General features: G+C 33.8%; 2 protein-coding genes across 2 annotated transcripts; one reads left to right on the forward strand and one right to left on the reverse strand.

Annotated features, from left to right (window-relative positions):
- Positions 1 to 664: 664 nt before the first annotated feature.
- Positions 665 to 12,982, reverse strand: HELRODRAFT_110038 (hypothetical protein; the record flags this gene model as incomplete). Its single annotated transcript, XM_009014911.1, has 26 exons — positions 665 to 1,150; positions 1,333 to 1,404; positions 1,792 to 1,942; positions 2,325 to 2,501; positions 2,898 to 2,995; positions 3,132 to 3,238; positions 3,450 to 3,615; positions 3,932 to 4,051; positions 4,363 to 4,468; positions 4,803 to 4,885; positions 5,270 to 5,350; positions 5,741 to 5,828; positions 5,995 to 6,082; positions 6,823 to 6,998; positions 7,289 to 7,481; positions 7,974 to 8,105; positions 8,648 to 8,807; positions 9,415 to 9,460; positions 9,608 to 9,662; positions 9,795 to 9,951; positions 10,316 to 10,418; positions 10,736 to 10,902; positions 11,840 to 12,048; positions 12,171 to 12,358; positions 12,547 to 12,637; positions 12,802 to 12,982. The coding sequence occupies 26 exons, from the start codon at positions 12,980 to 12,982 to the stop codon at positions 665 to 667; spliced, it is 3,681 nt and encodes a 1,226-aa protein (XP_009013159.1).
- A 2,074-nt stretch (positions 12,983 to 15,056) lies between these two features.
- HELRODRAFT_169080 (hypothetical protein) lies at positions 15,057 to 16,189 on the forward strand (the record flags this gene model as incomplete). Its single annotated transcript, XM_009014912.1, has 2 exons — positions 15,057 to 15,139; positions 15,331 to 16,189. 2 exons carry the CDS (start codon positions 15,057 to 15,059, stop codon positions 16,187 to 16,189), a joined length of 942 nt encoding a protein of 313 aa, XP_009013160.1.
- Positions 16,190 to 16,258: the final 69 nt, after the last annotated feature.

Here is a 16,258-nt window from a genome sequence, read left to right on the forward strand (position 1 = left end):
GCACTGTGTATATGAAATACACGGTCTTGCCATCCTGCCTCACGTACAACATATTACAATTTCTGAGTGGATGCGTGTGTGCGCGTATGCGTGTGTGTGTGTGTGTGTGTGTATCTATCTATCCAACATATATATCAATTTTCAATTCAATAAAAACTATGCCTGAATTTACTTTAAAAAATGTAGTCTAAATGTTGCCCATTTAAATACTTGAAATAGATTACATTATAAAAAAGAATACGGATGTGAAATATGTCTCCCACTGAAAAATAATTAATTGAATGAATAAAAAAAATACCTTCAGCAATTTGGAGATCGTCTCAAAATTTTGCGAAGTCGGCCAAATCTTCTTGTTCTCCGAGACGTTCAGAAGTCTCATGTTGGCTGCTTTGACTATGAAGTAGAAAATGTGCCGAGGCGATGAAGGCTTGTTTGTATTGGAGGCCGAAGAGGTGTTCAATGTTAATGAACTGTACTGTTGCTTGTCGATCAAACTGTTGTTTTGGTTGGTGTTAGTAGAAGCTGTTGAAGATGTCGCAGCGTTACTGTTGCTTTGTTGCAGCTTCATGAGCATAAACTTATCTTCTATATCATTGCTGTCTGAAAATTTTATGTATAAAACAACAAATGATTTGTGAACGCATTTTATATTATATTCATTTGTTTAATGTAAAACATTTGAAAAGTACCAACAATTCTTTGCAGCAGAACTTGAACCATCCTGATTGTTGCTCAACTCAGCAGCTCCCGGTAATGACGACAACGAGGATGAAGATGAGGACAACTCCTTGGAACCCCCACTCATGACACTCGTCTCGCTGCACATGGGTCTCGGTCGTTGGCCAATGCCTGCAGGTTGCTGCAGACCCAGTGCATGTTCTTCATTGGTCAGCACATTCACAATGGTTTTTATTGTCGTCTCATCGAAGGGAGACCAGAGTTTGGTGGGAGCCTTCATTCGACGCATGAATAGGGAGTGCCACTTGAGGCGCAGTTGAACAATCAACGTGGAGTTGCCAGGCTCAAATGAAAACTTGATCCAATCATCGAGAGCCAGGTAACTTTTTGGTTGGTTGTCATCTTTGATGTCTTCTTGCTCGCTATCACTATGCCATGAGTCTGCTGGTATTTGTTGAGGCTGTTGTTGCTGCTGCTGCATGGAGTTGTGATTGCTTTCTATCTTCAGGACTAAAATGTTTGAAAAGTTAATCATTTTGACAGCCTTGAAATAATCAAAACGCTAATTATAATTATTATCATCATCAGTAGCAGCAAACAGTTGCGACAAAAAACTGACTGACCTCCAACAGAATTCTCAGCCTCCATGATGACCGATGAGGGCAACTTGGCAGGCCCTGCAAATAGGGCTACAGTTATTGGAGAGATGGCAGTGCATGATTTTACCTGATTAAGTCAGTTGTTGGTTCATTCATTCATTCATCCATCCATCCATCCATTCATTCATTCATTCATTCATTCATTCATTCATTCATTCATTCATTCATTCAAGCCATCACTAATCGATTAATTAAAGTTTTACGCTGAAAAATTGTAAAATGTTTAACATCAAAACTTAGGCCCGTGCATTCATTCACATAAAACTCATTCAGATCAATATAAAATTTATTATTTTGAATAAATAAAAACCAAAAAGCATAGAGTAGGAAATAAAAAGACAAAAATTTGCAAAAATTAGCGGGAACGGAAAAGAATTAATCATGGACAGAAAGAGAGAAAAAATCATGAAAGTAAGCAGAGAGAGAGAGAGAGAGAAAGAATAAAATGAAGCACCTGCAGAGTACGATGCATGCGAGTCATCTCCTCAAAGGCCAGCCAATCAGTGGGCAGACGGCTAACAGCAACATTGTGCATGTTGGAACCAACTTCATTGGGTGCCGGTCCAAGGACTGAGGAACTGTGGAAGCGTATCTTGCTTTCCTTGCTGCGAAATCGTGCAACAGAAGAAAATATATTTAAAACATTATATTTATTTATATAGCTGTTATCCAAACATTGGTCGGCGAGTTGGCTCAGATGAGATTGGAACGATAAGTTTCAAACTGCTGATTTAATGAGCAGTCAAATGAAGAAATGGTTAGCACGCAAGAAATTGGTCTAAGACTAGCAGATACAACACTTTTTTTTTAAAACATATTCATTTATATGAACCTGTTGTGTGACTATTCAATGCTATTCATAAATAGTTGCATAATATAATAACCATCATCATAATTTTACTATAAAGTCTAATGCTAATTTTTTGTGCCCCTAAACATTCAATATATCAATTCGAAGTGCCCAAACCTGAAGTGTCGGTTACGTACTTGGTGATGAGGTGTGACCTCTCCTTGTTGACCTTGATGAGATTGGGGTACATGCCAGCACACAAGGCAGCCTTCACCACCGACCAGTTTTCAGAATTCGAGTTGAGATCCCTGATGTCCCCTCCGCCACGAGCCCTCACGAAACCAGCTGCCCTCAACTGACCCAACAGCTGAGTTCTATCATTATAATTAATACATAGTATTAACCAAACCGAATAGCACTAATTCACATTTACGTTCTAGTGATTTCATTAACATTATTGGCAAGACTCTAGAACAATCATTGAAAGTTATGAAAAAGAGTAATATGCAATGAACTGCTCAAAAAGAACATTTTAGAAACATTACAGTGAATGACATCACTACAACTTCAATGGCAAGCCAGGTTATCTCAAAAATGCAGACGCATACAAAGTGCAAACAGTTACAAATCAACAGTCTGAGCAACATTCCAGCATAAAAAAAAACAGAAAATCTTCACAAACCAATCCAACTGATGCATGCCTCCTTCCATACAGTCCACATAACCATTCAAACAACTTCACAGACACAAAACACAAACAACCACACAACAACCTCATAGATACAATCATCTCCATTGTAGATGAGGACAAGAAGTTTTTGTTACAAAACGATTTCTCCCACCCCTCTGATCGAGCTTTCTGCCAACTCTGAAGTAACGAAACGATAAAGTAGTAGAAATATAAATTGGCCTCGCCATCATCATCCTCACCACCATCATCATCTTCACCATCATCATCATCACCACCGCCATCATCGTCGTCATCATCATTATCATGAACTAACTTGAAACGCCCTCAGCAGAGCCATGTGGTCACTGCATGTTCCTGCTGCAAACCTCCTCCTCGACATGGCAGCTGCCCTCTTCTGGTGGGGCAGTGACGGCAGGAGAACTGCATGGTGGTGAGAATGAGGATAATGATAATAATAACAAAAAGAAAAACAATAATATAAAATAATAATAATAAAAATAATAGCAATAGCGGTTTGCATCTACTGCGTTTATTCATTTTCAATGTTCAAAAATTTTTAAATTAGAGCCGTAAACGAGTTTGAAGGTTGGAAAAAGTTTAAAAGTAGAATGAGGTAATGAAAAAGACGAACATGGATCCTTGTAAGCGAGGGAGCAGGCAATGGTGAGGATGGGATCAAGGCATTTGAGAACGACGCTGTAGAGAATCATCTTTCCATACTTCGGTTCGATGGGCAGGTCAGCTAGATGGTGGCCCAGTTCAGTCAGGTCTTCAAATGGGTCCAGAGCATCTATTTGCTGAACGTTTACAAAAGTACATTGAAAAATACTCAATTTTGTATTGAACCAAATGTGAATATAAACAGTACTAATTATATCCAAACTTCTAATTACATTAGTATACACAGTGATTCAATAACAAAATTTACTAAATTACATTCTGATGTTTCAGCATTTATGTTAAACTATTTATTGTCACACCTTAACATTTTAAACACAGCGACAACAACAAAAATTGGCATAATAAAAAACCAGTACAAAGTTATATATATATATATATATATATATATATATATATATATATATATATATATAAAGACAACATGATACCAACCTTGAGCAAGTGAACGGCATTCTTCGTGATGAGGAATGCTGGAGGTTCGGGAGCCTTGGAAAGAAAGTCTGCTATTTTGCAGTTGGGTGAGGCCAACAATTTCGTGTGTAGGCATAATTCCTGCGTGAAACAATGTTAACTACATGAAGTATTGCGGTGCCTGATTTGCTCAATGTACTAGTGTTCACTTATAATGATGAACGATTTGAATCTGAAATGAGAGTACCTATAAAAAAAAACCAGTTTAACATTAACTGTGAAAAAACTTAATTATGAACAAGACAAAATATAAGTGAAAAGAATAATGGCTGATGAATGGATGCAATGATGGATGAATGAAGATGATGATAATGACGATAGAAACCTGATGGTAATGATGAAAGAAATAATGACGGCAACGATAAGAAGGAATGATTATGATGATGGTGAACCTGGAGTGGATAGCAGACGAGTTCAGGAAGTGGGTACTCCTGCATGTGTTGGTACCTGACACTGCTGAATAGGTGGTAGGCCACACCTGGTCTGCACCTGCCTGCTCTGTTCGTCGTCAAGTTCATAGGCATCGGCGTTGATGACAATTATCAAGAAATAATTATGGAAACCATGACAATAAATGCAAACAAGTCGATGATGATGACGACTGGAACCAAAAGTCCAACCATGTCCCATCAACTTGCATCATCATGATCAATAAAAAGCAGTCAGTGCTGTCTTTTTAAATAATAACTACATGATAACAATTATCAACATCATCTTTATCCTCACAAACATCATCATCGCCATCACCGTAATCCTCATCACTACCAAAATTGTCATATAAGACACTCCACCACACCACACCACATTCCACCACACCACAACAAACATTCACCTTCCACTTCTTTGTGAGACACTGCTCTTCGAGATCCACTGGGTCTTAAGCATGGAAACTGATGTGAGAGCGTCATAAGACTTCTGTTAAGTAAGGCAGGTATTAGGTTAAACCATAGGGACATTATTATTTTCACTAGGGTTGTAATGACGTGTCGTCTGACTGATGGTAATTGAAGCTAGCCCAACAGAATCATAATTCGTAACTATTGATTGTACATACAACAGGACACTACAAATCACATGGAACAAAAGAAATTAATCATTCAAATTTTAAAAAATTATGAAAATGTTTGGTGAAATACACTTGGTTTCTTAGGGGGATGCAAACAGATATAAATATATCGACTATCAAGATTTGTCTGTGAAATGGCCATTAACATAAATTAACATAACATATTACATAAATGTGAACTTACATACCACACCAACATCTAACACAACACACACAAGCTACACGGGGCTCACCATCTTCACTTTCCCAGAGTCGATAACAAAGACGACATCGTTAATGGTGATGCTCGTCTCGGCAATGTTTGTCGACAAGATCTTGAGAGGGAATCAAATTTATGAAGTACTTTTCACTGAACAAGTTTACCATTATATCATTCACAATCATTACGGTATCATTTCATTACATTCATTACGTTACCCTCGCATTATATTCGTTAAGTTATTGTATTGTAGTAACATTGCATTACATTTCTAACTTAAAAGCCCCGATATAAATTAAAGCCAATAAAAAGATAAACTGATTTGACGGCTCCAATTCATTAAACACATTAATGAAGAATGAATAATCGCATCTTCACATTTTAGAACAATTAACTCAACCTTAAATATCACAAAAAAAAGTACACTTGAAATTTAAAGTCAACCATCCAGAAACAAGACAGACAAAAACAGAGCTGTACGTAAAAATGCAACAGTGCAACTCACTATTTTCCTGGTCCCACTTTCAGGAACCTTGAATATGTTCTTCTGATCTGACGACTGCATTTGTGAATGCAGGGTGTACAGAATGTACCTGTTTGTATTTAAATATATCAACGCTAAATTATAAATACCAAAACAATAAAGAAACAATATTAAACTTTAAGAACTATTTCATTGGAATAATTTACATAAATTTTAACCAATGGCAGTTAATACAACAAATAAAGCCGAGATCAAAAAATGAGACATGTGCAAACCGAGCATTCTCTGCAAAGCATCTGTTCTCAACTATCCTCTCCCTCAACGTCATTATCTCATCGTAACCGGGCAGGAAGACAAGGATGGCTCCTGAATTTAGAGATGGTCGGAGGGACGAATGGAAAGGAAAATTTATAAATTGTATTATTATAATTATTATTATTATTATTTTTATTTTTATAACTCTGTGGAGAACCATCAACAAAATGGTTCAAATATGTAGAGGCGGTTATTCATTCATCATAATTGTGCTTAATGACCATCTTATACTCGATATCGGGTTTGTTTGTGTGTGTGTGTGTGTGTATCTGTATTTGTATGTTTGTTCATATGTATGTTTGTATGTTTGTTTGTACATATGTTTTTTAGTATGTGTATGTATATATGTATTGTCATCCTCGGAGCAGTTCATCAAAGTCATCAGAACATGCACTCACTGCACATATGAACTCAGCATATATTCACTATATTCAGCTTCCATTTCTCATACATTCATCTATTATATCATTCATTTTCAAACACGCTCATATTCATATTCATTCATCGCATACTCACTCCACTATTAGTTACTTCCTCAATAATTACTAAGTAATCACTTTCCTTAATATCATCATTGCTGTAACAACGACATTTACGTGCCGCAACAAAATAGATTTAAAGGATAAGTACAAATTAAGTGAAAATGAGAAAAAAAATTATCAACTACACAAACAACAGTATAGATAACTGAATAAAAAAAAATAACTAGTTGCTGTCATGAAGAACTATTGACGTGAGCTAGAAAAATGGTAACAAAAACAACGACGACGATGATAACAACAACAAACCAGGTTGTTGCAAGGAATGTATTTTTTGTAGCAGGCAGATGATGAGGTCGACATCAACCTTGTCATCATCGAAGCTGCTGTGATACAAACTGAGCAGTTCCTTATCCTCCTTCGTCAGACTGTCAGAAAATTTCAGAAGGTTTGCATCGTCATCCTCACTGTTCTCCAGAGTAGCGCTGATATCATATCAATAATGATGTTCTAACTTTAATAGGTAGTGCAATAATATAATAGTACCATTTTATAGTGTCAATCATCTCATCATTATTCTCAATTTGATAACAGTAGCAGGAGTATCTACTAAACTCGAAAGTATATTTGCTTACAACTCACACAAAGCAAAAGGCATTTCAATTCATCTACAAACATTGCAACATAATTTCTCTGTAACATAAGTTACTCGCAATTGATGCAAAACATGCCACACAGAGCGTATTACCAAATATGAAACCAGGCAACAACTAACATGTGAGCTTCAATGAGTTCAACGACCTCAGCCTGGTCAAACTTCTGCGCCCAGTCGATGGCCCTCCAGTCATTGCTGGACCTGACGTGCACGTTCGCCCCCATGTTCAACAACTTCTCAACCACGCTGATGAAGCCTCGACCTGCTGCCACCATCAACGGGGTGACACTCATCTCGGAATGCCTGTGGTCAACTGCAGTGTCAATTTCAGGGAAATAGTGGTCTACTTAAACTATGTATTGATTGCGTATAATTTAATTGAATAATAATTTTGTATTGAGTGTATGGAAATGAACGTGTACAAAGGAGAAGTGTTGCCACATTTTTGCAACGAAAATCATTTTGTTCAAACTGATGAGATGAATTTATATTTAAACTTGTTTTGATTGTAATGTAACATTTGCAACAAAATCTGTTACCTATAAACATAAATTGAACACGTCAAAATATACAAGCTATTAGCTATACGAGTGAGAGCAATATTGAGATAATTCAAAGTAATACAATTTCTAGAATATCATTTACAACAGTAAATTATGCAAAATATAAAGTTTATCTAAATATATCCAACAGCGATATTGGTGGTGCCCTAGCAAAATATTTTCAAAAAACAATTAAACCTAATTCAGTCGTAGCTACTTCAAAATAATTATTTCCAATTTCAAAAGTGACACCACCAACCAACCATTGACATTTTCATTGAGTATGAGATGAAATATTTGTGAGAATATCTCTTCTTTGACGTTCAGCCAAATCTCAGCCAGCAGATCATCCCATTCTTTCACCAGCCACGGCTCCAGCTCCTCCCTTTCTGTCCCTGCCTACACAAATTACATTTCGATTATTATAACTAAAAATTATATTACATTCAATTATTATTATTAACCGTTAATTATCAACTGTTATTATTATTATTATAATTAATTATTATCATCAATAATATTATATTCAATTATTATTATTATTATTATAAATTATATATCTTAAAGTAGTTAACTCGAATGAGGAGTGACTTTTTGTTAGCCATCTTAGATATTAGATAGGGCAAGATGGATTATACAAGTTTAAAAAAAGAAGGTGATAAACATTAATGGAAAAAAGAGCATACATTGTAAAAAGAAACATGAACATACAAGACCCTTTTCAAAGGAAGTATCATGCAGTAAATGTGAAAAATTTAGAAAAATTCACACAAACATGAAGATGATACAGTGATGATATAGTGAAGATAGCAAGCTCGATGATGAATAAACGATTACAACACTAGTAACATCGTCAAGTGATGATGAAATAAAAAAATCACAAAAAATCACAACCATACCTCAAGCTTTGCAATGCCATCAGTGCACATCTGATTACCAGTGTACAAGTTGTTAGAAGAATTATTTTTATTAAGATTATTATTGCTGTTGTTGTTTAAGTATGGATTCTGGTAATCAAAAGAAGGGTAGATGTCATTGTTGTTGTTGTTGTTGTGGCTGCTACTACTGCTGCTGCTGTTGTTGTTGCATGAAAACTTCTTGCTACACCATTCGTCCAAGTTACACTTTGTTACTTCAGCTTATGAAAAAACACGACAGATCAATTGATATGGTAATGTCACACATTATAATAATTAATAAATAAAATTAATTTATCAGAACTTCAAAAGTATAATAAATAAATACTTTCATAATTTCAGCATAAAAACAAAAAATAACGTCAAACAACGTTTCAAGTGAAGAGTTATATCCTATTTATGACACAAAACAAGTTTTCATTGAACACACACTGTCTTTACAACAAACTTCATTGAACAATTTGCATTCAAGCCATCTTTCCTCAAATACTTAATTATTTAAATAAACAACTATTACATTATCAACCACACGTTTGCATATGACGAAGAGTTTATCAACCGACATATATCTCAAAAACACGCATACATCAATCCTCAACATCACACACACTCACGCATACACACACACATGCACACACACACACACACACACACACACACACACACACACACACACACACATGTACACATTTTCCCATCAACGAGTTACACACACACACACACACAACACACACACACACACACACACACACATTCATTTATCATTATTGTCTCACATACATTTAACAAAGGATTGCTGCCTCTTCTCCATCTCCTTGTTTGTATAATTTGTCCTGAATCAGTGCAAACACATGGAGGAAATAAATAACAAAATGAATTAATTAATATTAATTACTTATTAGAAAAGCATCGATTAGTTATTAATAAAATGAATATTTATATATAAATGAATATTTAAATGTCAGTTAAAGTTCACCAACCATTTGAGGATGTCTTCGAGGAAGAGCTCCTGGACATCAAACATTCGACCTGCTACTGTTGAGGTTGGAAAGTTGAAAGAATTAACCAAAAAGGTCATTTACAAATATTTCATAAGAATATAAAGAACTTCCAGTAAGTATAGAACAACAACAAAAAAAACGAAATGAAATCAAATTAGAGAGATACATTGCAAGATGGGACATCCAGTGAAGTACGTTGAGAAGAGCTGCGTGTTGATGTTTGCACTCATCAGTACTAGCTTCAAATGCTTCATGCGAGGTAGCAAATCCTTCAAGACGGTCAGCAGAAAGTCGCAGAACCTATCTCGCTCGTGTACTTCATCCTTTTTTTTAAATGGTTATAATGGAACATCAATTATGTAAGTAAGTGTAAATCTATGAGTCTTGTTATGATTATGCTAAATCACTGCTTCACCACAGAGCTATTTGATTCATCTGAAGATTAAACTTCAATTTATTATGAAAGGATTATACAACTTAAAAATAGATTGACTGGAATTACACAATTTAAAAATAGATTGACATATAGCAAGGGAGGAGTGTATGTAAATGTTATATAACCAACTAAACCACACAGTTCAGTTATTATTTGAACAAAACAAAGGATAAACATCAGTGAAGTGTAGTTATAATCCCATGTAAAAAAATAAACCAAAAAATAAGGTAAAAATTAACATAGTAGCTAACCACGAGAATATGAGTGACGTCTGATATGGTCTGACTACCTGCCATCAACGTTCTCAACAGAACACCGTTCGTACAAAAAGTTAGAATCGTCTTTGGAGATACTCTAGAATGGAAAGAGTGCATCACAGAGTACATAAACGGCGATCATAAAATGCGGTGAGTTATGATGAATAGAAAAATTACTAAATTAAAATAAAAAAAAACTAGTAGTTTCAGTGTTAGTGGTTTCTCAATCTGCTACAATTTAAAAATTAGGATAACAGAAAGCCAATGTGATGAGTACCTAGGCATTAACACAAGCTAATTTATTACATAGACAAAACCTGGATCAATTCAATATATCACCATACAATATAAATCAATACGACATGACAAAATGCAATATACAATACAATAATACAATACAAAACAATACACAACCTGCTCTCCAATCTGATCTGGTAGCCAACAGTATGGCCAATTTTCTCACCCCTTTCAGCTGCTACACGCTCTGCAATGGTCAGTGCTGATAATCTGCGTGGCTGGGTGCAGAAGATTCTACATGCCTTGTTGTTCGCATGACAATCATTCAGTATCAGTTGAGGAATCTGCATTGATCAAATGATCAATCAATCAATCAACCAACCAACCAAATTAACCAATCAATTGATCAATTAATTGAAGAGTAATTTTATCACATTTTTTAAAAATTAACATTTATATACTGTTTACTTACAAAATACAGTTGGACCTCTGTATAACGAATTTGATAGTTGCAGGGAAAAAATTTTTCATACAGAAATTTTGTTATATAGAATTTGTTTTGGAAAAAATTCTATATTGCCAAGAGTTAGAGAGTTGTTCATATGCTGTATATTTATGAAAAATAACCTCCTATTCATTTATTTTGATAATGAAAAGTAATAATACATGCTATAATTATAAAAAATAAAATTTAAAAAATGAAATTCATTCTTTATTCCATGCAACGATGGTTCTGATTTCATTGAAATTAATTGAAGTAGAGTTCACAAAAATTACTAGAACAAGAAAGCACAAATATGGTTCCAAGATATTAAAGAAGTACAATGACACTGCTCATATCAATTCATTGAATGTTTGTCGGCTGGATATTTCTTTTAACTTTTATAAATTTTGTTTGTTATAGAGAAATTATTTTCCTTTAATAAAAACAGATTGGATAAAATCCCTTGGATTTTTACACATAAAAATATGTAAAAATCCAAGGGACATGAAAAAATTGTTGTACAAAGATTTTCGTTGTGTAGAAGTTTGTTATAAGGAGGTCCAACCATATTTAAATTGTTGAAAAGCTTGTAAGTCTGATTAACTATAACATGAAATAAAATAATTAAAAAATATTTAGCAATGCTAAAAAGAACACTAATTTTTTGACTAAACTTCTTCAAGTAAAAAATCTGTTGGCATATCACAAGACAACAAATTTTCAAAAGGTAAGTTACTACTATCAAACCAATAATATAATCAAAAGGTGAAGTTTTCAAAACAGAGAGCCCAACCAACTTGTGTTGTTTTGCCAGAACCAGTTTCGCCAGAGATTAGGATGACTTTGTTTTCATTGATGGTCTTCACAATAACGTCCTTCATCTTGGAGACAGGCAGGCTATCTTGAAAAGCCAGAAACTCTGGAGATGTTGATTTGGGTGGTGGTACTTGAGGCATTCCATTGTTCAATCTACCTGTTGTCGTCTTTGCTATCTCTTTCATCATACCTTGCCACAATAAATCATCTATTTAACCTCAATTCTCAATTTTAAAATATTAAACTTTAGCTATATTTTACAATTAAAATTGTCTATTTTGATGGAATTGCAAGAAAAACTAAGGAACAAACTTTCATTCATTTGATTTCTCTCATTTCTTTGTTGAAGTTCCTGCCTTTCTTTAACAGTCAATGGATGTTTTTGGAGTAAATTTTGAATCTGATTACGAGAGTTCCTTACAAGATCAACATTTGTGAGAACGCACGACTGAGAATTCAAATCCTTCTTCATCACGGTCAGAATGCGATTTGACTTTTTGCTGCGTCAAGATTCAAGTCAACTTTTACCATATAACATTGACAAAATAACAAAATACTTAACTAAGTCAATGTTTTCAAGTAGAATCATTGAATTTAATGAAAATAAATTACAAAAACATTTGAAAACAAATTTAAAATAAATTTGAATTATACTTAAATTAATTGTAAAATTTAACTTTAAAAATACCCTTTGCTTCTTGATTTGAAACCATATTTAACACACAAATTATGTACATAGGCTCTCTCATTGGATTTCAAAGATGAAGGAAAATCAAATTCTGTAATTATAAAGAAAGAACAATTATAAAATTAAATAACTTAGTTAATAAATTAAAATTATATAGAACGATATTAATTTAATAAAATATATTAACATTAATATAATAAGTCATAGAATAAATCATAATAGAAATAGGTGATTGTTATTCATAAAAAATCAAACCTTGCATGTCTTCAGAAAGTCTAAATCTTTCAAGAGCTAAATTAACAGCAATTTTTAGTTCTTCACCGACACAAACAACATTCTTGCCCTGATATTTGTTGGATTGATTGCCCCCACCACCCTGACCACTATTATTAATGCCATTTGGTCGCTGGACAGCTGACTCTGAAGAACCCCACATCACTTCAATCAGGATAAGGCCAGGGGTACCAGATAATTCAGTTGTTAAACTATTTATATTATTTTTATTTAAATACAACTGTATTGAATAATCTAATTTTAAGTTAGTTTTTTTTATTAAATCATAGCCAGTGATAGCTTTCTCTTCTACCTCTCTCTTTTTCTCTAGCCAGAGATTAGGGATGGCTTTCCCCTTCTCTTGTCTTCAGTTTACTTTTTTGTGGGCAATATTAATGACTTTTTTATTCTAAAAGTAAAAGTAAAAAAGATGATTTTATAATCAATGACTAGCAATCATAGCAACAAAAGCAAAACTGAAACTAAAAAAACTGGTCAGCTGTGTTAATTAATTAAAAAGTTAAAGTTTAAACAGAAAATCTTTTGGTTGCAAGTTATAAAAAAAAATGGAACAGAAAATAACTATATTACTAAACTAAATGGAAATATTTTTGCTAACAAACAAACGATGCGTCCAATCCAAGAAATCATACAAAAAACGAAATTGCACAAAGAAACAGAAGCAGACGTACCAGAATGAAAAGTTGTGGCATTCCGACGAAACTTTAACGCAGATTCGAACGATAAGTCACTAACGAAGACCAAAACAAACGTTTTTCATCTAAATTCAATTTCGCGAGGACTCGTTTGTAAATAATGCACAAGAATAAAAATATATAGCTAAAAAAATTTTATGTCATGAATTCAATTGCCCCTGGGCGGTTAAATGGGAAGTTGGAAATAATAGATATGCGCAAAAATTAAATTAATGTATTGAAAAGTGCAATACATCAGAGATTTTTAAAGAACTGCAGACGAAAAGATGGTTGTCAGCATAAGAAATATGGTCAAGAAATGAACGGCGTCCCGTTCTTGGCGTTATCTAGCTTTACTTTATATTTTCCGATTGAGATTTGAAAAAACAAAAATATGCTATGAAAGTATTGAAATTTGCATACCTTGGAAAACGTGGCCCGGGACAAACCCGTGATCAGCGCAGGCCTTAGCTATTTCGACAGGCCGAGCAAATCTTGCAACATAGTGTTTCTCAAGTATGTTTTAATTAGTTTCAGTTTAAAAAAGCAAAGTTTCTTCATTGCAGCAGTTATAGATATTGTAAAAAAAATGCGCAAAACAATCAATGTTTTATATCGCTTGTAAAGAATATTTTTTAATAAAATTCAATACAATGAGGAGTGTCATTTTTTTTTACTTTTTCAACTACCACGTCACTTATTTCATCTGAAATAAAAAACTGAACACTTATTAGTTCGTCACATAACAAAACACATCTCAGCAGCGCTATTCTTTTTTCCATTTCTTTAGAAATTGCCCAGGACTCAGAGCCATAATTTAGCACATGAAAAATGTAGCATCCTAATGGTTTTAATTTTGTCGATATTCTGATTTTAATGTTGGCGAGGATGTTTTTCATTTTAGAATATTCATCTTTCGCCATAGCTATCCTTCTTTGGATATCCATATCACATTTACAACCTGAGGTAATCAGACTTCCGAGATAATTGAATCCGTTCACTTGTTTACCATTAATGATTATGGAGCAGATCGTGGCGGTTTTGCTTTTACTGATAACCATGCACTCCGTTTTGTTGATGTTAATTTAGCATCATATCGGACATTGATGTTTGGTTTCAATTCAGGATTGTTTCTAATCGTTTCTTTTTTTATGTCCTCCTCCCGTACAAGTTTATTTTGGAATCTAATGCTGAGCCTTTAGTGGAATTTTAGAGCAAACCTTTGAAGCAGGGGCTAGAGGGGCTCTCTCCAAAGCTTGCTACATTTTGTTAAATCGAACATCGTATACTGCTGACATATTGACATTTTAATAAGCATTTTTACAAAGAATTAATAAAAAAAATGAATAACATAGAGGGTTTAAATGTTTATATATTTGTAAAACTTCCATTGCAAATCAAAATATTTTGATTTTCTATTCCTTCATTTGACAAATCTAAGCAGTAGTCAGGCAATGTTGTCTTAACTTTGTATGTGCAAAGATGTTGAATCAATAGAATTTCATGCGGAACTTGTAGTCATTTGTCGTCTGACTATTTTACATGACTGTGACTAAAGAACTTTTTTCACTTTACTTTTGTCCATTCCCGCTATTTGACAATTATTCGACAAAAATGTTTAACCGGTGCGTCCCTAATCTACACACCATTTCAAGTTTTGCTTTTAAACATTTAAAATCATTTACATGTTTTGAAATTAAATTAAAATGATATTACGGATTTTTTATAAATTTAAAGTAATAACGTTATTTTTTGTTTCGATCTGGATCTTCATTATTATCTATCACTTCACTGCTATTTACGATGGCAACCACAGCGCAAAGTTTAACGCAGGTGGGATCACTCAACCAGAAAACGATTATTTATTAATTATATTAATTTTATCATCGAGAAAAAACGTGGATCGTCGAAATTCGATAAGATCTACATGGCTTAAAGATAAAGATAACTCGAAAATAAAACATTTGTTTGCCATTGGTCGTTCTGATAACCAGGAGGAAAACGAGCTGTCATCTGCATTACTCAAAGAAAAGAATAAGTACAATGATCTATTGTTCCTAAATGTTTCAGAAGATTACCATAATCTTTCAGAAAAGCTGTTAAAATCTCTAGATCAACTTTTTAAATTGTACAGCTTCAAATTTTTATTGAAATGCGATGATGACACCTTTACAGTTATTGAAGCCCTATTAAAAGAACTGGAATCAGAAGATGAAAAAAAGCTGTATTGGGGATTTTTTGATGGGAAAGCTAATGTTAAAACTAAAGGTAAATGGATGGAACATAATTGGTTTCTCTGTGATAAATACCTCCCTTATGCAAGAGGTGGTGGCTACATTCTTTCATATGATCTAGTCAGATTTATTAGTACCAACAAAATGTATTTACAGTTGTACAATAATGAGGATGTCTCTGTGGGCGTGTGGCTAAGTGCCTTGAACATTAAAAGAAAACATGATCCACGATTTGATACTGAATACAAATCAAGAGGATGTAACAATAAATATCTGATCACTCATAAGGTATCCCCTGAAGTCATGAGAGACCTGCATCTTAATTTAAAAACCACCAATCGATTGTGCAAATATGAATTTCAAAAATATCGATCGTATATTTACAACTGGAACTATCCTCCCTCACAATGTTGCATTCGAAACAATAGTTTAATACCATAATTTTACAAAGTTTAAATTCAAAATATAATGTCATTAGTTTGTTTTTTTTAATCAGGAGAAAACCATTGA

Source organism: Helobdella robusta (assembly GCF_000326865.2).
Source record: "Helobdella robusta unplaced genomic scaffold HELROscaffold_14, whole genome shotgun sequence".
Taxonomy (NCBI): domain Eukaryota; kingdom Metazoa; phylum Annelida; class Clitellata; order Rhynchobdellida; family Glossiphoniidae; genus Helobdella; species Helobdella robusta.